This window comes from Myotis yumanensis, unplaced genomic scaffold, assembly GCF_028538775.1.
Source record: "Myotis yumanensis isolate MYYU_CA2020_CCGP unplaced genomic scaffold, mMyoYum1.0.hap1 SCAF_23, whole genome shotgun sequence".
Taxonomy (NCBI): Eukaryota; Metazoa; Chordata; class Mammalia; order Chiroptera; family Vespertilionidae; genus Myotis; species Myotis yumanensis.
In genome coordinates this window covers 4794130-4821402 of record NW_027223774.1, presented here as the reverse complement: position 1 = coordinate 4821402, position 27273 = coordinate 4794130, and the positions used below count along the sequence as shown (strand labels likewise).

General features: G+C 45.2%; 2 protein-coding genes and 1 long non-coding RNA gene across 3 annotated transcripts in view; all 3 read right to left on the bottom strand.

Annotated features, from left to right (window-relative positions):
• LOC139000038 (zinc finger protein 93-like) overlaps window positions 1-27273 on the bottom strand; it is a 162604-nt gene that overhangs the window by 87752 nt on the left and 47579 nt on the right. The gene's annotated exons all lie outside the window — the stretch shown is intronic.
• Window positions 2322-14874, bottom strand: LOC139000043 (zinc finger protein 420-like). The gene is made up of 3 exons (XM_070402311.1): window positions 14129-14874; window positions 8835-8961; window positions 2322-4067 (listed from the first exon to the last, which is right to left on the bottom strand). Exons 1-3 carry the CDS (start codon window positions 14141-14143, stop codon window positions 2398-2400), a joined length of 1812 nt encoding a protein of 603 aa, XP_070258412.1. The 5' UTR covers window positions 14144-14874; the 3' UTR covers window positions 2322-2397.
• LOC139000054 (uncharacterized) lies at window positions 20055-26365 on the bottom strand. The gene is made up of 3 exons (XR_011469514.1): window positions 26239-26365; window positions 23704-23878; window positions 20055-20534 (listed from the first exon to the last, which is right to left on the bottom strand). It is a non-coding gene; the product is annotated as an uncharacterized lncRNA (long non-coding RNA).

The window sequence follows — 27273 nt, the reverse complement described above, 5'->3', positions numbered from 1 at the left end:
TTTAAAATATATTTTATTGATTTTTTACAGAGAGGAAGGGAGAGGGATAGAGAGTTAGTAACATTAATGAGAGGGAATGAGAGAGAGAAACATCAATCAATGCCTCCTGCACATCCCCTACTGGGGATATGACCACAACCAAGGTACATGCCCTTGACCAGAATCGAACCTGGGACCCTTCAGCCTGCAAGCCGATGCTCTATCCACTGAGCCAAATCAGTTAGAGCACACTCAGAAATTCTTAAGGTTTCCAATGAGTATCAGGACAAGAAAAATAACTCCATCTACAAAGTACACAGATGCCAATTTGTGGTATTCCAAAAGTTCATATTCATATTAAAAACTATAGCCGAAACCGGTTTGGCTCGGTGGATAGAGTGTCGGCCTGCGGACTGAAAGGTCCCAGGTTCGATTCCGGTCAAGGGCATGTACCTGGGTTGCGGGCACATCCCCAGTAGGGAGTGTGCAGGAGGCAGCTGAACGATGTTTCTAACTCTCTATCTGTCTCCCTTCCTCTCTGTAAAAAAATCAATAAAATGTATTTAAAAATAAATAAATAAATAAAATAAAAACTATAGATGTCAGCATGAGAACATGAGTGGTGGGCTATCTACTTTATGAAAATAAAGCAAAATATTCACCAAGTTCTGATGTCAGTCACTGCATTATAAATTCCAAACTATTGAGCAGACGCTACACTGGTTTGAAGGGCTGACTTGGGACAGGAAGAGCTTTACATGCTGAGGTCACAGCAGTGCAAAAAGAATGGCAGCCTATAAGACAAAGTGAAAAACCAGAGAGAAACAAGAACTGGGAAATGAAATAAATAGAATTAGTTTTTCTGAGTTTAGCCAGCAGTGCAGCCTTGGAAAAGTGGCCTCTCTGGACTAGCAGAGTTCATGGCAATTCTGCATCCTGGGCAAAACAATGTCACGGGTATTACAATATTCCTCTTAATTATGGAAAACCTATTACACAGACAGCATGGACCTGAGTTGCAGTTCCAGTCACGTAAATGTCACAACCACAAATTGACATTCAGATGAAAAGTTTTCAGTTGAACATATCGGCACAGAAAAGGAACTAATGTTCATTATATCATTTACAGAAAGTTAGAACTATTTTAAACAATTAATGCAATAGTATATTCTCCAGTAGAAGAAAAAATATATGTATCCAATATTCCAGAGAAAAATGAATATAAATTAAATACATATAATATACACAGCTCACGGATGTTTAAGGAAGTAAACAACCCCATGATTTCACACATACAGCAGGAATAACACATAGCAGCAAGTGATATGGGAATAGAATCACATTAATATTTCCTATTCAAAATACCTCACATGATTTCAATATAAAATAGATAACACTCTAAGTAACTGTAGATATGGAAACATAAATTCTTTTGATATATTCAAGTATAAAAATATTACCTAATAACATTTAAAGTTTGGAGTACACTGTGTAATAAACATTCTGATTTAGAACAATACCTGAAAGGCATTTTGGCTACCTATCTAGTATGAATCAGTGATATTTTCATAATCAATTACATACTTTGGTCAAGTGTTTATATCTTTAAAGTCACTTTAAGGCATAAATTCCTTGGAAATTTATCAACTGTATATTTTGAACAAAAGTCCTTTGTCCTATATCATAAATGGAGAATTTCTACCCAATTACAATCCTTGGTATTGACTGAGGTTGTAGGTCCCAGTATATGATTTCCCACATTCATCAGTTTCAAGGTTTCCCTGTAGAATGAATGCCAATGTAAGGAATAAGGTACGGGTACTGATTAAAGATTTCAGGACTATGTTTATATTTGTATTGTTTCTCTCCGGTATGAATTCTGATTTCAACTAAGTTTTGCATGCTGAATAAGCTTTCAGAATTCTTTATATCTGCTGGGCTTCTATCCAGTAATAATTATCAGATGCTCTATGAGATACGTACACTTTGACATATGCCTCATAATTTATAAGGCCTAATTTTATCATTCCCTATGAAGATTAAACCTATGGTTAAATCTTTGGCCAAATACAAGATTACTTCTGTTCTTCTTTAGAATGATTCTTAAAATGTTGACTCAGTTTGACTACACGTTAAAGGCTCTCTCACATTTTCTACAGTGTAGGCTTTCCACCACTATAAAATCAATGATGCTCGGTAAACTTTGATTTGAGGGTAAATGCTCCAGCCCATTTCCTAAGTTTGTAAGGACTCTCTTTAGTAGGAAGACTCTCAGGTACAGTAATATATAAATAGCACGGAAAGGCCTTTTTATATTTTGCACATTTATTTGGCTTCATCCCAGTAGGAATTCTGTGATATTCACTAACTTCTCCCTGGTAAACACTTCCACCACTCCTCACATCTGTAAGACTTCTCTCAAGTATGAACTCTCTGATGATAAGTGAGGGATGAAGAATGCCTAAAGGCTCTGCCACATTCTCTACATTTATAAGACTTCTCTCCAGTATGAACTCTCTGATGCATAATAAGTTGGGAGAATCTACCAAAGGCGTTGCCACATTCTCTACATTTATAACGCTTCCCTTCAGTATGAACTCGCTGATGTCTATTAAGCTGTGAGGAGTCCCTGAATGCTTTGCCACATTGTCTACATTTATAAGGTTTCTCTCCAGTGTGAACTCTCTGATGACCAGTAAGGGCTGAGGACTGGCTGAAGGCTTTGCCACATTCTGTACATTTATAAGGATTTTCTCCAGTGTGAATTCTCCGATGCTTAGTAAGGTTTGAGGACCTACCAAAGACTTTGCCACATTTTCCACATTTATAAGGCTTCTCTCCAGTATGAACTTTCTGATGTCGTTTAAGCTGTGAGCAGACCCTGAATGCTTTGCCACATTCTGTACATTTATAAGGCTTCTCTCCAGTATGAACTCTCTGATGTCGATTAAGCTGTGAGGAGTCACTGAATGCTTTGCCACATTCTGTACATTTATAAGGCTTCTCTCCAGTATGAACTCTCTGATGCATAATAAGGTGTGAGGATCTACCAAAGGCTTTGCCACATTCTCTACATTTATAACACTTCCCTTCGGTATGAACTCTCTGATGACCAGTAAGGGATGAGGACTGGTTAAAGGCTTTGCCACATTCAGTACATTTATAAGGCTTCTCTCCAGTATGAACTCTCTCATGTCTAGTAAGAAGTGAAGAGCTGCCAAAGGCTTTGCCACATTCTCCACATTTATAAGGCTTCTCTCCAGTATGAACTTTCTGATGTTGATTAAGCTGTGAGGAGACCCTGAATGCTTTGCCACATTCTGTACATTTATAAGGCTTCTCTCCAGTATGAACTCTCTGATGTCGATTAAGATGTGAGGAGTCCCTGAATGCTTTGCCGCATTCGGTACATTTATGAGGCTTCTTTCCACTATGAACTCTCTGATGAATAATAAGGTGTGAGGATCTACTAAAGGCTTTGCCACATTGTCTACATTTATAAGGTTTCTCTCCAGTGTGAACTCTCTGATGACCAGTAAGGGCTGAGGACTGGCTAAAGGCTTTGCCACATTCTGTACATTTATAAGGCTTCTCTCCAGTATGAACTCTCTCATGTCTAGTAAGAAGTGAAGAGCGGCCAAAGGCTTTGCCACATTCTCCACATTTATAAGGCTTCTCTCTCGTATGAACTTTCTGATGTTGATTAAGCTTTGTGGACTCACTGAATGCTTTGCCACATTCTGTACATTTATAAGGCTTCTCTCCAGTATAATTTCTCTGATTTACAGTGCAACCTGACAGCCAATTACATGTTTTACCAGATTCTTTACATTTATAAGGTTCTCCACTATGGATTTTTTTCATTTTATTTAGATTGAATACTTGACTGGAGATTCTGCCACAAGGATTCCATTTGTAAGCCTCCTCCCCAGTATGAACATTCTCTTGTTCAGTGTAATTTAAAAACTGCTGAAAAGACTGGACGCGTTTACTTCCTTTGTGTGTCTTCTCCATAATAGGAATAAACTGATGCATATTGTGATAGGACATTTGCTCAAAGACTTTTCCACCTTTATAATAGTCCTCTGCTGTAAGGTAACAGAAATTATTACAAAATAACAAATTAAGTATGTGTTTACATGAATAACAGCATAATTGAACTACACATGCAATGATCTGAAACTGCAGTGCTAACACTGTAAGCTGTCGTGAGTACCCAAGGTTGACATATACATTCAAATCCACATCCCAATGACACTTTTCAAAAAGTTAGCAAACCTCATCCTGAAATTGGTATGAAATGACACAGGAAACCAGGAAACCCAAAACAAACTTGGGAGAGACAGTATAACCTTAAAGGCATCACGCTTCCTGATTTAAAATATATTTCATAACTGGTGTTATTAAAAAGTAAAATAGCCGAAACCGGTTTGGCTCAGTGGATAGAGCGTCGGCCTGTGGACTGAGAGGTCCCAGGTTCGATTCTGGTCAAGGGCATGTATCTGGGTTGCCGGCACATCCCCAGAGGGAGATGTGTAGGAGCTAGCTGATCGATGATTCTCTCTCATCGATGTTTCTGACCCTCTATCTCTCTCCCTTCCTCTCTATAAAAAATCAATAAAAAATATATTTAAAAAAAAAGGAATTAAAAAAAAAAGTATAATATACACATTGAGACACAGGTAAATACAGGAGCACGGTAGGCCCTGTTAAGTTTGGCTCAGGGTTAGAGCATAATCCTGTGCACTTCAGGGTGGTGGGTTGAATGCCCGTTCAAGGGCACATGCCTGGGTTGCAAATTCCCACACAACCTGGGTTGAAGTGGGAACAGAAGGGGGACAGTCAATGTGTCTCTCTCACATCAATGTTTCCTTCTCTCTCCCGGTCCCTGCTCCCACCCTTCCATTCTCTCTGAAAAGCAATGAAAAAAACATTTATGTTCTCATGTGAGGTTTAACCGCACCTATAAAAAAAGAAGCACTGTAGAATAAAAAGCCTATTTAAAGCTTCTCACACATGAGGTAAAATAATCTCCTAAAATGGTGCTTATATCACAAAAGAAATAAAGGACATACTCATATATACGAATAGTGTTTAGATACTTAGATGTCTATATACAAAAGAATAAGGGAAGTTTGAAACATAAAGCTAGTAATAACTCAAACTATTAAAAGAAAAGTTATAGAAAAGTATTTGTTTTTATATAATACATTTTTTTTTATTTTAGAGAGGAAGGGAGAAGGAGAGATAGATAGAATCATTAAGAGAGAGTCATTGATTGGTTGTCTCCTGCATTGCCCCTACTGGGGATCAAGCCTGCATCCTGGTCATGTGCCCTTGATTGGAATTGAATCCGGGACCCTTCTGTCCACAGGCCAACACGATACTCTATCCACTAAGGCAATCTGGCTAAGGCACATAGAAAAGTTTTTATGACATTTGATTTTATATTGTATCATTGAATGGAAAGGTAAACAAAACAGAGTAGTCAAAAGGCATTACACACCATATAAAAATAACTTCGCATTAAAGCAAATTGTCAGTGCGTTAAAAATACAAGCTGTGAATTGGGAAAAAAAATCCTACAAAGCATATTACCTGATAAGTAGTTAATATTCAGAATATATAAAAATCAACGTGAAAAAAGAAGTAACACAATTTTTAAAATGTCCAAAGCTATAAAGTTAACTAATCCTATCTAATAATAGAGAAACATGGTAATTAACCGTAACTTCGCTACCCTTCCCATTGGCTAATCAGGGCGATATTCAAATTAACTGCCAACTAAGGTGGCAGTTAACCGCCAACAAAGATGACGGCTAATTTGCATACTGCAGGCAGGGCCGGACAGCACCATCCCGCCTGCCCCGCTGCCATCCGGGCCTGCTATTTGCGACCCGGTCTGCAGGTGGCTGGTATGAAAACAGACTCAGGGCTGGCGGCGGACCGCAATGATCTGCCACCAGCGACACCCACAAACGTCCATCCCTAGGGGATCCGAGGCTGGCGGATGCTAATGCACTGATCTGCCACTGGCCACACTCACAAACGGACCTGGGCGGGGGGAGGGGGCGGGGGGAATCCCCACCTGACAGGTGCTAATGCACCAATCTGCCAAAACGCACACCCCGGCCGCCTTTGCCTGCGTGAACTATGCAGCCGGGAGAGGGGAGTGGGGCCGCTGGGAGCACGGCGGAAACTTCCCGGGGTTTGCATCAGGCAGCCCACAGCAGAGTGCAAACTATCCCCGCTGGTAGCTGCTTGCTCATTCACTTACTTGCTCATTCATTCACTCATTCACTCACTCATTATTCCCTCACTCAGCAAACCCTCTCAGGTCCCTGGCACTGGGCCAGGCACTGAAGTTGAAGCAGGATAAGACAGAGCTATGTCCTCAAGATGTTAGTAATTCAGTATGCAGCCAGGAGAGGGGCCCCAGGCCGCTGGGAACAGGGGGGAACTTTCCCAGGGTGGGCTTCAGAGAGCCGGGAGTGAGGCCGGAACTTCTGCCATGTTGCCATGGCAACGCGTTCCCCCCCTTAGCTGCTTGCTCATTCACTTACTCGCTCATTCATTCACTCTTTCACTCACTCAGCAAACCCTCTCAGGTCCCTGGCACCAGGGAAGGCACTGAAGTTGAAGCAGGGTAAGACAGAGCTATGTCCTCAAGATGTTAGTAATTCAGTACGGCAAAGCAGGCACATGAACGAGACAGTTGTATACACAGATGCAGTGTACTGGGTTCGGTGAGGGCTGTAAATAACGCCGACTTTGTTCTCTTGATAAAATGAAGCCTCGGGAGCCAGGCCGCCCCAAGCCTATAGGCCTCTGCCTAGGCCAGGAGTGGCCGGGGTCCCAGATCATGGCAGAGGGTGCAGGTCGTGCTGAGGGGTCTGGCCCCACTCCTCACCCTCACTCCCGAGTGCACAAATTTTTGTGCACTGGGCTACTAGTCTACAAGATAACAGGCAAGAACACAAAATAGGTAAAGACAGATTCTTCACCAATTAGGGAGACAAAAGTGGAATAGATACATGCAAAAATAATAAAACTAGATCCCATTCATAGGCCATGTACCAAAATGTACTCAGCAGGGATTAACAACTAAAATATAAGACCTGAAACCATGAAAACAATGAAAGAAAACATTGTCAATGAACTTCACCATCACTCTTAAAAACAGTGGTTTTCATATATCTTCCTAGGCATAACAAAGAAGTTAAAAAACTAAAGAAATGAGACTACAAAAAAATAAGATTGGCATACCAAAAGAAACCACAGCTAGGTCAGAGAGCCCCAGAGCTTCCAAAAGAAGGCCCAAGGTCTGGCAGCAGCAGCCTGCCTTGCTTCACAGCTGGGCATCCTCTGGGCATTGCCAAACCCCATACAAGGAGGAGGAATCTGCAGATGCCTCTGTAGCTCCTGCTGGGCGGCCCCAGACAGTGGCTCAACTTGCACCTCCTTGGACATTGAAGAGCAAGTGCACCCAGTGGTCAGAATGAGACCATACCGGATTACAACTCTTCACATCCATAAGAGAAATATTCAAAGGGCAGACTCAGTGAGCATCAAAGCCACAGTGAAACAAGTCTTGCCCCATAAGGGTATCTCCTGCACAACAGATCTTCCAGTGTAGACACAGCAGGTCATCACAGCCAGTTGGGCTAAAGGTCAACTCCTCCCAGTGATACCAACAGCAATCAAGGGTTAACTACAACAGGACTGTGCAAACAGCCCACAAAGGAGTGCACCAAGAGCGTCCACCTCAGGTGACTGGGGAGGCTGAGCCATTGGGCCCTATAAGACACCACACAAGGCCACTCTATCAACTCAAGGAGACTTAGCAGCTACCCAGTACATAGAAACAAACACAGTGAAGTAGCGAAAATGCGGAAACAAAGAAACAAGTCACAAATGAAAGAAATGGAAGAAAGCAAACTACTGAATATAGAGTTCAAAACCATGGTTATAAGGCTACTCAAGAATCTTGTAGAAACCCCTGAGAAATTTAGTGAGACCCCCGGGGATATGAAAAAGGAACAATCAGAAATTAAGCATACACTGACTGAAATAAAGAATAATATACAGAGATTCAACAGCACACTAGAGGATCCCAAGAATCAACTCAAAGATTTGAAATACAAAGAAGCAAAAAACACCCAAACGGAAAAGCAACAAGAAAAAAGAATCCAAAAATATGAAGATAGCGTAAGGAGCCTCAGGGACAACTTCAAGTGTACTAACATCCAAATTATGTGGGTGCCAGAAGAAGAGAGAGAGCAAGATATTGAAAACCAATTTGAAGAAATAATGACAGAAAACTTCTCCTACCTGATGAAAGAAATAGACATACAAGTCCAGGAAGCACAGAGAACCCTAAACCAGAGGAATCCTATTTTCTGATAGTACCTTAATTAGTGTATATAACATATAAAGTGTGCAAACACTGAATTCCTAATTCACATGCATCACAAAGCGTTTCTTTTCTATCCCAAGGACCCCCGATTTGTTCCCCTTTTAAAGAAATATATACTTTTATTACTTTCAGAGAAAAAGGGAGAGGGACAGATAGAAACATCAATGATGACAGAGAATCATTGATCGGCTTCCTCCTGCACGCCCCCTACTGGGGAGCAAGCCCACATCCTGGTATTTGCCCTTGAACAGAATGGAACCTGGGACCTCTCAATCTGAAGGCAGGCGCTCTATCCACTGAACCAAAGCAGCTAGGGCCCAATTTGTTCCTTGAGAGGTAGGATCTAACACAGAAAGCCAAAGCTCCTAGAGATGTTAAAATAATAAAGGAAAGCAAACACTGCGGGTGGAGTAGGAACTTGGGAAGGAGTCATCCTTACCCAGGGAGGCCAAGTTGCTGTAGTTCTCCGACATCACATCCATGTACAATTTCTGCTGACCTGGGTCCAGGCATTCCCACTCCTCCTGAGAGAAATCTATGGCCACATCCCGAAAGGTTAATGGTTCCTAAAAGAAAAACACATTTACCAAGACGTCACCAGAAGAGTTCATAATGTCACCCAACATGAAAACAGTGTCAGGAGAAGAGGTTTGGACCTAGGGGAGTATCCTGAATTATTTAATAGATCACTTTGACCAGTAACATTCTCTGATGTGTTTTCTAACAATGACACATGAGGATGACACATGCCCACAAATCCACAGTACAGATTAATGTTTCAGGAAATTTACTATGAGTAATCTTAGAACAAGATTATTTTGACTGATTCAGCTCAGGTGGCTCAGTGTTGCCTGCTAACCCATGCACCAAAAGGTCTCTGGTTTGATTCCTGATCTGGACACACGACCAGGATGGAGACTTAATCCCTAGTGTGGGGTGTGTAGGAGGCAGCCAATCAATGATTCACTTTTATCATTGAGGTTTCTATCTCTCTCTACCTCTCCCGCTCTAAAATTAATAAAAATGTATTTCTGGGGGAAAAAAGGAAAACATAGCTGAAATAAGGTTAACAGTTTAGGGTCAGAGACACACATTTTACAACTATGAAATCAAGATGGTTTAATGGAAAAATTCTACAACTAGAAGGAAGGAGAAAAGCATACCGAGACTCAGAGGAGGCCAGTACGGAAGTAAAATACTAGGGTGCGGAGGTGCATGCGGAGCGGGTGGCGGCTGAGGGCGCAGTTGTTGTTTTCAATCGGGAGGGAGTCTCAGGCTCTGAGCTCCAGTTCCAGGCGAGTCTCTAGGGACCCAGACTCAGACGGAGAAGCGGGACTGTCTGGCATCGGTCAGAACGCCAGGGCAGCTTTCTCTCCGAGGGGTTTGCAGCGATTACCCGGACACTGAGAAGCAGAGCCTCTGAGGGCAAGACTGAGAGCAGCCATAACTGCTAGCCCCACCCTGTTGATGCCGTGGGACCTGCCCAGCCCAAGCCCTGCAGGGAGGCTTTTGCTGGATAGCCTCAGGCAAAGGCTAGATTAGCACTTCCCTAGAGATCCAGGAGCCAATGTACCCAGAGGTCAGAGTGGGACCATCCAGTTTGCAGCTCTGTGGAACCATAAAGGACACACTCAGGGGGCAGACTCAGTGAGCACCAAAGCCCCATTGAAGCAAGTCTAGCCCCAGAGGGGTGTCTCCAGCACAGAAGTTCTCCCACTGCAGACACAGCTGATTCTCACAGCCAATTGGCCTGGAGGTCAATTCCTCCCAGTGATAACTACAACAATCAAGGCTTAACTACAACAAGACTGTGCACAAAGCCCACAGAAGGGAGCACCAAGACTGTCCTCCTCAGGTAATTGGGGAGGCTGAACCACTGGGCCCTAGAGGACACTCAGCACAGAAAAGCACTTTATCAACACAGGGAAGCATAAAAAATGCCGAGACAAAGAAACAGTTTACAAATGACAGAAATGGAGGAAAGCAAACTACTGGATATAGAGTTCAAAACCACACTTTTAAAGTTTTTCAAGAATTTTCTAGAAACTGCCGATAAACTTAATGAGATCTACAGGAAATCTAATGAGACCCTCGATGTTGTGATAAAGGACAAACTAGAAATTAAGCATACACTGACTGAAATAAAGAATATTATACAGATTCCCAACAGCAGATCAGAGCATCGCAAGAATCAAGTCAAAGATTTGAAATACAAAGAAGCAAAAAACACCCAATTGGAAAAGCAAAAAGAGTCCAAAAATAAGAAGATAGTGTAAGGAGCCTCTGGGACAGCTTCAAGCGTACCAATATCAGAATTATAGGGGTGCCAGAAGAATAGAGACAGCAAGATATTGAAAACCTATTTGAAGAAATAATGACAGAAAACTTCCCCTACCTGGTGAAAGAAATAGACTTACAAGTTCAGGAAGCACAGAGAACCCCAAAACAAAAGGAATCCAAAGAGGACCATACCAAGACACATCATAATTAAAATGCCAAGAGCAAAAGACAAAGAGAGTATCCTAAAAGTAGCAAGAGAAAGAAACTCAGTTATCTGCAAGGGAGTACCCACATGACTGTCAGCTGATTTCTCAGCAGAAACTTTCCAGGCCAGAAGAGAGTGGCAAGAAATATTCAAAGTGATGAATAGCTAGAACTTACAACCAACATTACTTTATCCAGCAAAGCTATCATTCAGAATTGAAGGTCAGATAAAGAGCTTCACAGATAAGAAAAAGCTAAAGGAGTTCATCACCACCAAACCAGTATTATATGAAATGCTGAAAGGTATCCTTTAAGAAGAGGAAGAAGAAGAAAAAGGTAAAGATACAAATTATGAACAACAAATACACATCTATCAACAAGTGAATCTGAAAATCAAGTGAATAATCTGATGGAAAGAATGAACTGGTGATCATAATAGAATCAGGGGCATAGAAAGGGAGTGGGCTATTTTTGGGGGTGGGGGGGGTGGGGGAAGGGTGAGGGGGATGCCGGAAGAGACTGGACAATAATCGTGCACCTATGGATGAGGACAGTGGGTGGGGAGTGAGGGCGGAGGGTGGGGTGGGAACTGGGTGGAGGGGAGTTATGGTGGGAAAAAAGAGGAACCAATGTAATAATCTGAACAATAAAGATTTAATTAATAAAAAAAAAGATGGTTTAATGATTTTGTAAACCTCATGAATGTATTTGTGTACGATCAACTTTTTGTTTTATAAACACAATAAGGAGAGAAACATAAGGATATAAAACAAGTTAGATCTTTTGTTTTCGTTTTGTGGTTGTAAATCCTCACCTGGAAAGATTTTTTTCCATGGACTTGTGGGAGGCGAAGGCAGGAAGGTAGAGGCACAAAAGGGAAAGGAGAGAGAGAAGGGGGGGGTGGGGGAGAGGGAGAGAGAGAGAGAGAGAGAGACTGACATCAATGTGAAAGAGAGACAGAGACACATGGATTGGCTGCCTACCACAGGTACCTAGGACCTACTTGCCCTGGACTAGGAATGAAACCCTCCATCACTGATCTACACCAGCTTAGGGAACTAATTTTTCTTACTAGTACATTTCTTTCAAAATTTTTATGTATCATTAGTGGAGAGCTATGTTGTAGAAATTTAATGAAACTGAATATACATTAATATCATTCTTGGAAAGTTTGTAGAAAATACAAAAAAGTGATGGTCTTTGCACAACTTTCATTAAATCTCTATTACACCCTTATTACTGAGAAAGGGAGACTATTAACTCTATAGTGAGGGGAGCACCTCTGCCACGTGATCATCAGGTGGACTGAACAATGAGTATCAGGTGACTGAGGCACATGGAAGGTCAGGTCATCACTGCTGTGACATTACTGCCAAAATACATCAATAAAGAAATAATTATGTGGAAATGATCATAAATATTCATTTTTGCAAATGTCAATCCACGTGTACCTCTCACGATCTGTAAGGTAACAGTAGTTTTATATACCAAGTATTTCGTACTAATCTAGTGAGCAAGTCTCTTCTATTTGCTCTTCTTTTCAGAATTTTCTGAGTTATTTTGAGAAGATGTGCATCTTCTTACCCCTGATCTAGAGCTGATGCTGCAGCCACTTGAACCTAAGACCTACATTTGCCTTCTTCAGTGATATGTGAGCCTCTGACCCATCTTCGTAGGGATGTCAGACATGGCTGCCTTCCAAGTTTTATCTATCACAAAAAGGGATATTCTGATTAGTTGAAAGTCACTAATTAAAGGTGGGAATGCTTCCTGCTTTCAAAATGAATACAGACAAGGCTCTGGGACAAAGGAGGGAACTATACCCCAGCCAGTGTGGCTGAGAGATAGAGGGTTGACTTATGAACCAAGAGGTTAGGGTTGGATTCCTGGTTAGGGCACCCTCCAGGTTTCAGAATTGATACCCAGGGCAGGGTGGAGTGCTAGAGGCAGGTGATCAATGATTCTCCAACCTGATTGATGTTTCTGTCTCTATCTCCCTCTTCTTTCCATTCTGAAATCAATAAAAATATTTTTTTAAAAAGAGAGGTTAAAAAAAAAAGAAGAAAAACACAAACAAAAAAAGAGAAAGAAATATAGAAACTGCTGACATTGACTATCCAATAGAAAACCCTAATAGGCAAATCGACCAACCTGGAGAACAACTGGTTGCTATGATATGCACTGACAACCAGGGGCAGATGCTCAACACAGGAGCATCTGTCCCCTGAGTGTCCTGAATAGAGCATCTGCCCCTTGAGAGGGAGGTGACCGGCGGCTTTGGCAGCAGGAGCGGGGATGGCCATCCGGCGGCCCCAGGCTGCCAGCCAAAGCGGGTGCCAGTGGGGACTTGCCAATTGCCTCATTGGTCACCCCACAGATAGGCCCTGATTGCCGGCCAGGCTTAGGGATCCTACCCTATATTTAGGGAACAGTCTCTTAGATTTAAAAATTAAAGCCATGCCGAAACCGGTTTGGCTCAGTGGATAGAGCATCGGCCTGCGGACTGAAAGGTCCCAGATTTGATTCCGGTCAAGGGCATGTACATGGGTTGCGGGCACATCCCCAGTAGGAGATGTGCAGGAGGCAGCTGATCGATGTTTCTCTCTCATCGATGTTTCTAACTCTCTATCTCTCTCCCTTCCTCTCTGTAAAAAATCAATAAAATATATTTAAAAAAATAAAAAATTAAAGTCGGGAAAGGATATTCTAACACTGAAAAAACAGGATGATGCAGTGATGACATGCCTGGACTCTAGCTTACAGATTTTGTGCTCAACCCTGATTCTCATAACTTATAACTGTGGGACAAAGCAAATTACTTCTCTCTGCTTCAGTTTTTCTACCCATAATGATGAGGAAAATGGTACTACTGCCTCAGAAAGATCATGTTATATACTTTTTATACTCAGGGCAAAAAAATGTAGCTGCCCATATAACAGCAAGATGCCCTTCACCTCTATGAAAAGTATGGTCACCGGGCATGCAGCGTCCTGGATTACAAGACGGATGTCCAACTGCCGGTTTTTGGACATTGCCCGAGGGGTCCCGGAGTGTGTGAGGGCACAGGACGGGCTGAGGGACCCTCTATCCCTTGCATGAATTTCATGCATCAGGCCTCTAGTGATGAATAAAGTAATGAAATAAGGAAAGATAAACAACCTGCAAAGGGAAGAACATCAGAAGTAGAGAAATTAATCACATCTGTTAGAGAAAAGCAAACATAACTTCAGGCAGAGGACAATCTTTTACCTGAGAAGCAGCCATTTGGTCCTGGTCCTGATCGGGTTCTGGGTTGTTTTCTCAGGTGACACTATGTTGACCAGTCACAGAATGTGCCTTCAAAGAAGGAAGCACGGCCTCTTAATCAGCTCATCTCACTCACAGTCAGAAGGACCTTAAAATGCAGAAAAGGCCACCCCTCCTGACCATTGTCACAGGAGAGTCAGGAACAATGAGCTCCTATATGGAGACCACACTGTGAGGTGTGTTTTTCCACCTTCATGTGTCTCTCCACCCAAAGACATCCACAAACTCCTACAGAAATGAAAACATGAGCTGTTGTCCTGACCCCCCAAACCAAACAGAGCACCCCCTTCCCTCCCCTGAACAAACTCTGCTCCTCAATCTCTGGAAGGAATCCTGCAAACCTGCTAATCCCTGTCCTCACCTTTCATCACCTGGTGCACCTCAGTAACCAATGATGCCCCACCCACAGCAGCTGACCAACTCTATGGGGGACAGTACTCCTGAGGGCATTTCTTAAAGCACCTCAGGGGATCTGAGAAGACCCAGAGGATTTATCTCAGGATGTTTTTAAATAATAAATTAAGTGAGAGACATAGGAAAAGTAAATCCATTGAAGAAACACACACACAGAGAAGACACCAGAGCAACAAAGCTAAGACTTCTAATATTCCTTGAAAAAGCATCAGATGGTGACACATGCAAGGTCACCCAGTCTTCGCAATCCCAGGAAATGACAAGGGACCCATAACCAAAAGGAAAGTCTCTCCCCTTTGAGTGAATTAAGGACTGCAATTGGAAGCTAATTATTATAAAACTAGAGGCCCAGCGCACTGGAGTGGGGGTATCCCTGAGCCCAGCCTGTACCCTCTCCAATCTGAGACCCCTCAGGGGATATCCGACAGCCAGTTTAGGCCAGATCCCTGGGATTGGGCCTAAGTCGGCAATCGGACATCCCTCTCACAATCTGGACTGCTCCCTTCCAACAGCTTGCCTACCTGCCTGCCTGATACCCCTAACCATTTCTGCCTGCCAGCCTGATCACCCACTAATCACTCCTCTCCCAGCATGATCGATCCCTAGTGCTCCCCTATCAGCCCCGTCGCCCCTAACTTCCCTCCCCTGCCGGCCATCTTGTGATGACATGGGGGGCAACCATCTTGTGAGGGCATGATAGTCAATTTGCATATCACCACTTTACTATATAGGACTCCCAAGCTTTATAAACTGGAGATTTGTCATTCTCATTCAAATCTGTATAACTGAAACAATTCAGTTGTTAAATTAAATATATAGGCACAGCTAGGCAGCATGGCTCAGTGGTGAAGCTTGGACCTATGAACCAGGAGGTTATAGTTAGATTCCTAGTCAGGGCATATAGCCAGGTTCATGTTAGATCCCCAATTAGGGGTGTGCAGGAGGCAGCTGACCAATGATTGTCAGTAGTCATTGACTTTTTAATCTCTCTTTCCCTCTCCTTGCCTCTAGGAAATATATAAAAATATTCTTTAAAAAATATATGTGCCGAAGCCCATTTGGCTCAGTGGATAGAGTGTCGGCCTGTGGACTGAGAGATCCCGGGTTTGATTCTGGTCAAGGGCATGTACCTTGGTTGCAAGCACATCCCCAGTAGGGAGTGTGCAGGAGGCAGCTGATCGATGTTTCTCTCTCATCGGTGTTTCTAACTCTCTATCCCTCTCCCTTCCTTTCTGTAAAAAAATCAATAAAATATATTTTAAAAAAAACAAGAAAAAACAAAACTTGTTAGTCGGGACACAAGTAAGTCAGGGACCCACTGTATATAGACACGTACTCCACAAGTTGATATATTTCAAAACTAAATCATCCACATCCCATCAGCTCACCCCTTACCCAGATCAGGGTTCCCTCCTCCCACTACATGTATTTCTGTCTGTGGATCTGTCTCTGTCTCCTGCTCCCTTTCTCTCCACTGTGGTCCTTTCCTGTGTCCTCCCTCTCCCCTGCTCATTGTCCCCTTTTCTGTCTGTCTGTCCTACACCTGGACCATGAAACTCCTGAAACCTCCTTCCCTTCAGGGGCTCTTTCTCCTGGTCTCTGAGGCTCCATCTCCACACACGTCTGCGTCTTCCCCTCCCCACGCCCGCGGCCCCTCTGCTGCCTGTTCCCGTCGGTCCCGCTCCCACAGCTGCTGACTCAGGGCTGCTCCCTCTGCTCCCTCATCCCTGAGCCCCCCTTTCGGTCCTGCACTCGCTCCCCAACTCTTCTCCTCTGAACCAGTGTCTCTGTCTCAAGTGCCTCCTCCTGTGCGGCCCCCACTTCTGCTCCCCAGGACCCGCTCCCTCTCAGCCCCCCTTCCTCTCTCTGGGCTCCCCCTCCTCCCTGTGTCTCTGCTTCCTTCCTCCTCAGGCCACTTTCCCGAGTGACCCCCTCACTCCTACCGTCGCCGTCCAGTCCCCCCCACACCCCTATGGGCCCCTCTGTGGACCCCTCTCTGCCCTGTCTCCCGCCCACGTGTCTGTCTCTCACTCGCTCTCCTGACCCCCCAGCCTGGGCCCCGCCCCCCGCAGTCACCGCGCCCACAAAGCCCCTCCCTGCGGGCAGGTCGCCTCTTCAGGGGACACCCCGTCCTCCCCCTGAGCCCCCCCATGGACACTGTGCTCCCCGGGCAGGCAGACCCCTCATTAAATGGGGGTGGGCCTAGGAGGGGGGTGCAGACCCCCAGGCCGGGAGCCATCCGGGCTCTTTGGGCGGAAAACGCCGGGCGGGGGGAGGGGCGCAAAGGGCGGGAACCCCCTGACCCAGACTCTCAGCCCCGCGGGGAGGACCGGCGGCCCCGGGAACGGTTTTCAGCGGGGAAAACCGCGCGGCAGGCGGTGGCCACAGCCACAGGCGGAGAGACCCCGGGCCGGGGCCGCCGTTTCCTCCCAAAGGAACGTGGCGCCCGCACCGCGCAGCCTCCCGGGACGCGGACTCACCGCTGAGAGAGGCTCCGGGGCGGGGACCCCAACACGGACTTCAGCGCCGGCAGCGCCCTCAGCCTTCCCTGCGGGGAGGGGGACGTGGAGCTTCAGCTTTAAAGACAAACACCCTCCTCAGGGGGAACCGCCACCTTCCCCTCCACGGCCGCTTCCGCGTCTGCAAGGAACTGCGCATGCGCCTCCCTGCGGGGTGGGCGGGGCCAGAGCCTGAGCTGAGCGACTCCGCGATGGGGGCGGGGCCGAGCCCGGCGGCCAGGCCTGTGCAGGGACAGAGGGAGGGAGGGCGGGGCAGGAGCGAGGGGGCAGCCCCGGGTCCCGCACCTCCTCCCACAGGGACAGCCCTTCCTGGGGGAGTTTCCGACGTCATTGTCAGGGTTTTGGCTGGTGATGTGGCTGCGAAAGGATTCACAAGGGAGAGAAGGGACAGGAGCAGAGAGAGGACGTTTATTTTACTTCTTTAAAGGGAGGAAAGGGCCAGGTGCCCGCCGATGGCACAAGACACCCAAATGGAAAGTTCAGAGATAAAACTAAGGTTAAGAAAGGGCTTTTAAATGACATAATTAGTGTTAAAATGTATCATGAATGTGATTTTTGAACGGTAATCATTTGTTATTTTCTGCACTTCATTCTCTCAAAAAACCTTGGTGATCAGCTAGGGACTGTCATTGAGCAGGTGACTGCAATAAAAATGGTTATAATTTATTGAAGACATAGAAGCCATATGTGAGCTAAATGTAAGAACTCTGAGCCCTGATCGGTTTTGCTCAGTGGATAGGGCGCAGGCCTGTGGACTGAAGGGTCCTGGGTTGTATTCCAATCAGGGGCATGTACCTTGGTTGCTGGCACATCCTTGGTAGGGGGCGTGCAGAAGGCAGCTGACCAATGTTTCTCTCTCATTTATGTTTCTAACTCTCTATCCCTCTCCCTTCCTCTCTGTAAAAAATCAATAAATTATATTAAAAAAACACACATAGGGTTAAATCTTCATGACCTCAGATTTTACAATAGTTTGAGATGACAGCAACACAAAAACAGAGAAAGGTTAAGTAAATTAGTGAGCATCAAAATGAAATGCTCTGTGCATTCAAAGACTCTAGCAAATCAGGGAAAATACCGTCTATCAGATGAGAAAAAGTGATTTTAAGTCACAGGTCTTGAAATATCTAGTATCTTTATTTCCCCAAGTCCCACAAATTACCAACCAAAATACAAAGATCCCAGATGGGAAAGATCAAGCTCTGCCTTCATGTCCACCAATATTTGCTTTATTTACTCAGGTCCTCCAACTTTGCATCCATAAATGTTTACAAGGGTTTTATCCTCTTCATAAGTTGATCTCTTAATTATTAAGAATTATCCCTCCTTTATTATGGCCTCTCTTTCAAATTCCATGTTTTCTCTGACATTAGTATTGCCTCCCTGGTATTTTAAATTTTTCATTTCCATGAAATCACTTTTTACCCCCCCAAGGGCAGAGTTTTGTCCTTTATTGGATTTCCAAGTTTTATAAAGAGACTGTAAAGCCATCAATTAAGTGGTTCACATAAAAGAGAGTCATCTTTACCTGAAATTCCCAGCAGGCCTGCTCTGACTTGCTGCAGTACCTTCCATAACTGGGCATTGAAAAAACTGTGTATGTGCTGACTTCACTCAAAGTCAGCGCTTCCCCATGGGTTAGCTAAATTTGAGCACAGTTATTCTCATATCTATTAAATGTGCACAGTCCAGGATTACAGCTCTCACTATAGCAACATTCTCTGCAGAGTAGTTTCTTTGGGGCCCAAAGGTAGAGCTGAAGTAACTTTTTCCCCAACCTTTTACTTTCATGCTGTGTCTTTTGATCTGAAATGGGTCTCATGTAAACAGCATATGTTAAGTGTCTTGTTCTCCTATCCATTCAGCTACCCTGTGTCTTCTGGTTGAAGCAGTTAAACCATTTATATTATGAGTGAAATTTGATAGGTATATAGTTATTGGAATTTTAAAAATTATTTAGTGGAGTCATTGTAGGGAACTTTAACTTCCCATTCACATCAATGGATAGGTATCCCAGACAAATCAATAAAGAAAAACGGGTTTTAAATGAAACAGCAGAAAAGATGAATTTTATGTTTACAGCTGTGATTATCAACCGGAGGGTCACACAGGCAAATTGGTGTGCTGCAAGATTTTTTTGAAAAAGTAACACCTGACTCTTTAGTCAATAACACAGATTACATTAGCCATAGATTGTCTAATAAATTAAGTGACAACAGCAAACACAGTAATAGCTGTGTGGTGTGCATGAATCCAAACCAGACTTTTTTTTTATTGATTTTTTACAGAGAGGAAGGGAGAGAGATAGAGAGTTAGAAACATCGATGAGAGAGAAACACCGACCAGCTGCCTCCTGCACATCTCCTACTGTGGATGTTCCTGCAAGCCAGGTACACGCCCTTGACCAGAACTGAACCTCGGACCTTTCAGTCCGCAGGCCGACACTCTATCCACTGAGCCAAACTGGTTTCGGCCCAAACCAGACTTTTGTGGAAGATTGGCAAAATATATATTTTGGTAGACCACTGAATTTCAGTAAGTAGTTCATATACGCCATGAGATTTTTAAAAAAAATTGAAATCTCTGATTTAGAGCTTTTCACCCCAAATGTAAGAATATGTATTCTGGACAAACTGAAGACAGAATGTACTCTAACCCAAGGGAGAGTATCCACTTCATGTATTTTCCTAATGGCCATGTGAAAAAAAAAAAAGATCTTATATGTTATTGGAAGGTACCCATTGTCTTCACTATCAGAGAAGGGTAAACAAGGAGCCCGGAATGCTGGTGAACCTTGAGCCCTGGCAAGGGCCAGAGCTATGCACTGATTGTTTAGTCGACACAATGGTGGCTCAAGCAATTTCCTGACCAAATAGTCTCAGAGTAAATCTTTTTTTTTAAAAATATATTTTATTGATTTTTTACAGAGAGGAAGGGAGAGAGATAGAGAGTTAGAAACATGGATGAGAGAGAAACATCGACCAGCTGCCTCCTGCACATCTCCTACTGGGGATGTGCCCGCAACCCAGGTACATACCCTTGACCGGAATCGAACCTGGGGCCCTTCAGTCCACAGGCCGACGCTCTATCCACTGAGCCAAACCGGTTTTGGCTCAGAGTAAATCTTTACTAATATTTATTGACCTTTAAGATAGTCTGTTTGTTACCAGAATTGCCTGCCTGACTAAGGGTTATATGTGTATCCAAAATTGAATAAAAGGTTGGAAAGGCCTGGGCACCAGCGGGAGTCCTTCCCCTTGTGTTGGGCTTCCCGCCTGGCCCTCAATACTTCCAAATTATTATTTATCTCCACTCTATCATTTGCATGCGTCCATTCTCCAGATCCGAAATCCTGAACCACAGGGGACGTAGCTCGCACATCTGGCACCTTGATGAGGGATATCTGGAGATTTCGCCTACAGCAGAAAAACAAAGTTTCACCAGCAGATGGGAAAATTCACCACATGCAAAGCCCACGGCCAGCTGCAGAAGTCGTGATCTGTAAGTAGTGTGGGAATGTCTTTTTTTAGCCAGGTTAATGGGGCAGAATTCGTCAAAAGGGGAGAAGCTTTATTGTAGACTTTTGGTTTGCATGCTTAAGGGTAAAGGAATCAAAGTGTCAGAAGGTATTCTCTTACAGTTTTTGCATGTTATTGTAGAACATACCCTTGGTTTCTTGAAGAAGGTACATTAGATCTTCAATGTTGGGAAAGAGTAGGTCAAAAGTTGAAAAAAAAAAGTTCAGGCGCAGGGAAAAAACTTGCCTCCACACTGTTTCTCCTTGTGGAACATGGTACAGTGGGGCCTTGACTTACGAGTTTAATTCGTTCTGTGACGGAGCTCGTAACTCAAATTACTCGTATGTCAAATCACTGTGACGTTCACTGCGCCAACTACTGGTGGGGTATCTGAAGCTGGCTCGTAACCCGAATTTTAGCTCGCAACTCAAAGCAAAAAATCGGCCGAGAGACGGCTCGTATCTCGAAAAACTCATTAGTCGGGACACTCGTAAGCCAAGGCCCCACTGTATTTCATTTGCTAGAGCCTTTTAGAGAGGCTAAGGAGGATAAACCTCCTCCCCTTGCGCCTTCCATTCCTAAAGAGGAGCAAAAAAAAAATTGGAGGAGTGGCCTTCATGGCCCCCTCCATCTCCACGTCCTAATCCTGAAACAGTTAATTCGCCACTAATGGAATCACCTGTGCAAAGAGCTATCCGAGAAGGATTACTGGAGAAATTATGAATAATATTTCTGGAGCATTCTTAGCTCCTTATGATTGATATTCTCTAGCTTGTGCAACTCTGGATGGAGGAGATTATTTACTATGGAAGGGAGACTTTTTGGAGAAATGTCAGGAGCAAGCCCATGCAAACCACGGACGGAATGCTCAAATAATTTATGAAATGTTAGCAGGGCTGGTAATAGTATAATGACATGCAAAATCAGCTAAATTATGTGCAACAGGCATATGAGCAAAATTAGACTTTGTGGAAGAACAGGACATTTAAAGGAAGAAAAAGAATGTAGGCAACCAAGAAGTGCACGAGGTGGTGCTCCAGGGAAAGGCATGAGCATTCCGCCTCCAGATTCAATCAATGCAGATTGAACCTCTTTTATGTCCAGATATTAAAAGGGAAATTATTGGGTACTTATCTATTAATTCTTATTTTATCTGTCTTTGTTGTTGTTGTTTAAATATATTTTATTGATTTTTTACAGAGAGAGAAAGGGAGAGAGATAGAGAGTTAGAAACATCGATCAGCTGCCTCCCGCACATCTCCCACTGGGGATGTGTCCGCAACCCAGGTACGTGCCCTTGACCGGAATCGAACCTGGGACCCTTCAGTCCGCAGGCCGACGCTCTATCCACTGAGCCAAACCGGTTAGGGCTCTTTAAAAATTTTTATGTATTATTAGTGGAGAGCAATGCTGTAGAAATTAAATGAAACTGAAAATACATTAATAATGTCATTCTTGGAAACTTCCTAGAAAATACAAAAAATGATAGTGTAGGGCAGTGGTTCTGAACCTTCCTAATGGGGTGACCCTTTAATACAGTTCTTCATGTTGTGGTGACCTCCAACCATAAAATTATTTTTGTTGCTACTTCATAACTGTAATTTTGCAGTTTTGAATCATAATGTAAATATCTGATATGCAGGATGTATTTTCATTGTTACAAATTGAAAAAAATTTAAGCATAGTGATTAATCACAAAAACAATATGTAATTATATATGTGTTATCCAATGGTCTTATGCGAACCCTGTGAAAGGGTCCTTCGACCCTCAAAGGGGTCACGACCCACAGGTTGAGAACCGCTGGTATAGGGTATGTCTCTCATGTGAGTATAGAATCGAAGGGAAATGTAAAAAATCAAGGCCTGATTGTTTTAAGCTCCCATGAAAAGGCCAATGATCTGTAGGAAATAAAAGTAAGTCCTTCATTTTCTAAAGCAAACGCAAACTAACAAGAGGGACATTTCCAGATGTGAAGTAATGGTCTTTGCACAACTTTCATTAAATCGCTGCTAGAAAAAAAAATTCGCTACTACACCCTTGTTCCTGAGAGAGGGAGACTATTAACTCTACAGTGAGGGAAGCACCTCTGCCACTCGACCGTCAGGTGGACTGAGACCATGGGCATCAGGTGACTGAGGCACACGGTCAGGTCACCACTGCTGTAACATTACTGCCAAAAATACCTCAATAAATAAATATGTGGAAATGATTACGAATAAACATTATTTTTTCCTAGTGCCAATCCACCTGTACCGCTCATGTTCTGTAAGCTAACAGTCCATTTACCGACCAAGTCTCTCGTACTACAATAATGAGCAAGTCTCTTCTATTTGCCCTTTTTTTCAGAACTTTCTGAGCTATTCTGAGCAGTCAGATGTGCATCTTCTTACCCCTGATCTAGAGCTGATGCTGCAGCCACGTGAAACTAAAACCTGCATTTGCTTTCTTCACTGATACCTCAGCCTCTAACAAGAGGGACATTTCCAGCCTCTGACCCCATCCCAATAGGGATGTTAGACATGGCTGCCTTCCAAGTTTGATCTGTCACAAAAGGAACATTTTGAGTAGTTGAAAGTCTCTGATTAAAGGTAGGAATGCTGGGGAGGGTGACCTGGGGAGGGTGACAAAATGCATGCGGACAAGTTTCTGGAACAATGGAGGGGAGTATAACCCGGACAGTGTGGCTGAGAGGTAGACGGCTGACCTATGAACCGGGAGGGCAGGCTTAGATTCCTGGTCAGGGCACACTCCAGGCTTCAAACTCCATACCCAGTGCATGCAGGAGGCAGCTGCCCCATGATTCCCTAACCCAATTGATGTTTCTATCTCTCTCTCCATCTCCTTTCCATTCTGAAAGCAATTAAAAATATATTTTAAAAAGACAGGAAAACATACAAAAAAAGAAAGAGAAATATAGAAACTGCTGACATTGAATGTGTTGAATAAAGTAATAAAATCAGGAAAGAAAAACAACCTGCAAAGACAAGAACATCATAGTAGAGAAACAAATCACCAGATGTCAGAGGAAAAGGAAACATAGCCTGTGACCCAGGACACATCTTTTACTTGAGAAGCAGCCATTTGATCCTGGTCCTGATCAGGGTGTGGGGTGTTTTCTCAGGTGACACTATGTTGAGGAGTCACAGAATGTGCCTTCAAAGATGTCAGCACAGCCTCTTAATCAGCTCAGCTCACACTCACAGTCAGAAGGACCTGGAAAGGAGGAAAAGACCACCCCCTCCTGTTCTTAGTCACAGGAGAGAGTGAGGAACAATGAGCCCCTACATGGAGACCACACTGTGAGGTGTTTTATTTCATCTTCATGTGTCTCTCCTCCCAAAGACTTCCACAAACTCCTACAGAAATGAGGTGAGCTGCTGTCCTGACGCCCCAAACCCAACAGAGCACACTCTTACCTCCCCCGAACAAAGCCTGCTCCCCACTCTCACAAAGGCATCCTGCACCCCTCCTGCTATCCACGTCCTCACCTTCCAATCACCTGGAGCAACTCAGTAACCAAGGATGCCCCACCCAGAGCTGCTGTCCAACTCCATGGGGGAAAGTGCACCTGAGGGCATTTCTTTAAGCTCCTCAGGGGATCTGAGAAGACCCAGGGGATTTATCTCAGGATGTTTTCAAATAATAAATAGTCAGACATAGAAAAAGTAAATCCACAGAACACACACACACCACACAGCAACAAAGCTAAGGATTTAAATAGTCCTGAAAGAAAAGGATCAAATGGTGACAGACACAGGTCACTTCCTCTGCATCCCAGGAAATGACAAGGGACCCAGGACCAACAGTCAAGTCTCTCCCCTCCGAGTGAACAATGGTTGCAACTGGAAACAAATCATTATAAAATTCCCAAGCCTTATAAGCTGCAGATTTATAATTCTCATTCAATCTGTATGACTAAGACAATCCAGCTGTTAAACGTAAAAAGGCACACCTCGACGGCATAACTCAGTGACCTAGATTCCTAGTCAGGGCGTATGGTCAGGTTGCAGGTTTGATCCCCAGTGAGGGGCTTGCAGGAGGAAGCTGATAAATGATTGTCTTTCCTCATTGATGTTTCTAACTCTCTCTCCCTCTCCCTGCCTCCTGGAGATGAACAGATATATATATACCCGCAGCTGATATATCACAACTTAACCATCCACCACCTCATCAGCTCACCCCTCACCCAGATCAGGGTCCCCTCCTCCCACTACATGTATTTCTGTCTGTGGATCTGTCTCTGTCTCCTGTTCCCTTTCTCTCCACTGTGGTCCTTTCCTGTGTCCCCCTCTCTCCCCTTTTCTCTCTGTCTGTCCTACACCTGGACCATGAAACTCCTGAAACCTCCTTCCCTTCAGGGGCTCTTTCTCCTGGTCTCTGAGGCTCCATCTCCACACACGTCTGCGTCTTCCCCTCCCCACGCCCGCGGCCCCTCTGCTGCCTGTTCCCGTCTGTCCCGCTCCCACAGCTGCTGACTCAGGGCTGCTCCCTCTGCTCCCTCATCCCTGAGCCCCCTTTATGTCCCTGCACTCGCTCCCCAACTCTTCTCCTCTGAACCAGTGTCTCTGTCTCAAGTGCCTCCTCCTGTGCGGCCCCCACTTCTGCTCCCCAGTGTTGTGGAGTGACATTTGGAGAATAAGACCACCGACTCCAATTAGGTCTTCAACAGCAAGCCAGGATTTATTGAGCTGGCCAGCAACTACAGTTACAGCACCCTGCCTGCTGAAGCAGAGACTGAACTGCAGCGCAGACTACAGGAGTTACATTTCATTATTAAGTTCTGTGGAGGCCCAGAGAAAAATGTGTCTTTCAAATTCTGGGCCCCCAATATGGAGGAAACTCTCTTTATTTGTATTTTTCCCGTCCTTTGTCTCCCAAGTTTGGAATGAGAGTTCCGGGCCTTCTGAGAAAGAAGGCCTGCGTGCTGGGAAGGGGCCATGAGAACATATCTCAAGGCCTGGCCTGATGTCAGTACCTTCCGATCTACGTGTTTTGGGAACAGACAGCACAGCATGACCCATCTGGCCAAAGCGTCAGATATGCAGCCCAGCACAACCAGGACCCGCTCCCTCTCAGCCCCCCTTCCTCTCTCTGGGCTCCCCCTCCTCCCTGTGAATCCACTTCCTTCCTCCTCAGGCCACTTTCCCGAGTGACCCCCTCACTCCTACCGTCGCCGTCCAGTCCCCCCACACCCCCTATGGGCCCCTCTGTGGACCCCTCGCTGCCCTTCCTCCCGCCCACGTGTCTGTCTCTCACTCGCTCTCCTGACCCCCCAGCCTGGGCCCCCGCCCCCCGCAGTCACCGCGCCCACAAAGCCCCTCCCTGCGGGCAGGTCGCCTCTTCAGGGGACACCGCGTCCTCCCCCTGAGCCCCCCCATGGACACTGTGCTCCCCGGGCAGGCAGACCCCTTATTAAATGGGGGTGGGCCTAGGAGGGGGGTGCGGACCCCCAGACCGGGAGCCATCCGGGCTCTTTGGGCGGAAACCGCGCGGCAGGCGGTGGCCACAGCCACAGGCGGAGAGACCCCGGGCCGGGGCCTCCGTTTCCTCCCAAAGGAACGTGGCGCCCGCACCGCGCAGCCTCCCGGGACGCGGACTCACCGCTGAGAGAGGCTCCGGGGCGGGGACCCCAACAAGGACTTCAGCGCCGGCAGCGCCCTCAGCCTTCCCTGCGGGGAGGGGGACGGGGAGCGTCAGCTTTAAAGACAAACACCCTCCTCAGGGGAACCGCCACCTTCCCCTCCACACCCGCTTCCGCGTCTGCAAGGAACTGCGCATGCGCCTCCCTGCGGGGTGGGCGGGGCCAGAGCCTGAGCTGATCCATTCTGCTTTGGGGAGGGGGGGGGGGGACTAGCTAGGAGAGCAGGCCGCAAGCACAGAGGGAAGGAGGGGCGGGTGCAAGGGGGCAGCCTAGACTTTCTGTTTGCACCGCTGGGGGCTGAGGTCAGACGCACCCAGGGGCAACGTAAGAACTGCCCTCACCTTAACCCAGTCGTGAAATCTCCTCCCTGGACTCCCCTGACCAAATCCTGCCTCCCCGCCTCTTGACCAATGCCTGCACCGCACCCTCACCCTATAGTGCACACTTCTACCCTAAAAGAAGCCCAGTCACCCCCTCAGGGCTGACACCAACACTCTGGTCTCAGGCCGCGGTGAGAGAATGCAATGCCATTTCCTAAAATCTCATCATGACTCTGGTGCTGGCTCCTGGAGGTGGCACCACACAGGAGGGAATCAGGAATGCACACAGAAGTTTCCCAGATCCCAGAGGCTGTGCTTAGAGCAGGGGTGGGCAAACTTTTTGACTCGAGGGCCACAATGGGTTCTTAAACTGGACCGGAGGGCCAGAACGAAAGCATGGATGGAGTGTTTGTGTGAACTAATATAAATTCAAAGTAAACATCATTACATAAAAGGGTACGATCTTTCTTTTTTTAGTTTTATTCATTTCAAACGGGCCGGATCCGGCCCGCGGGCCGTAGTTTCCCACGGCTGGCTTAGAGCTATGGCTGGTCTGCCCTTCAGCTGCAGGTGTCCCAGGGAGGGGTCTTTCCCAGGATCTTTGCAATCCGGGAACACATTCTTACAGTGAAGTTACAGAGAATTCAAAACTGGGGCAGACTGGGTTTGAAACCA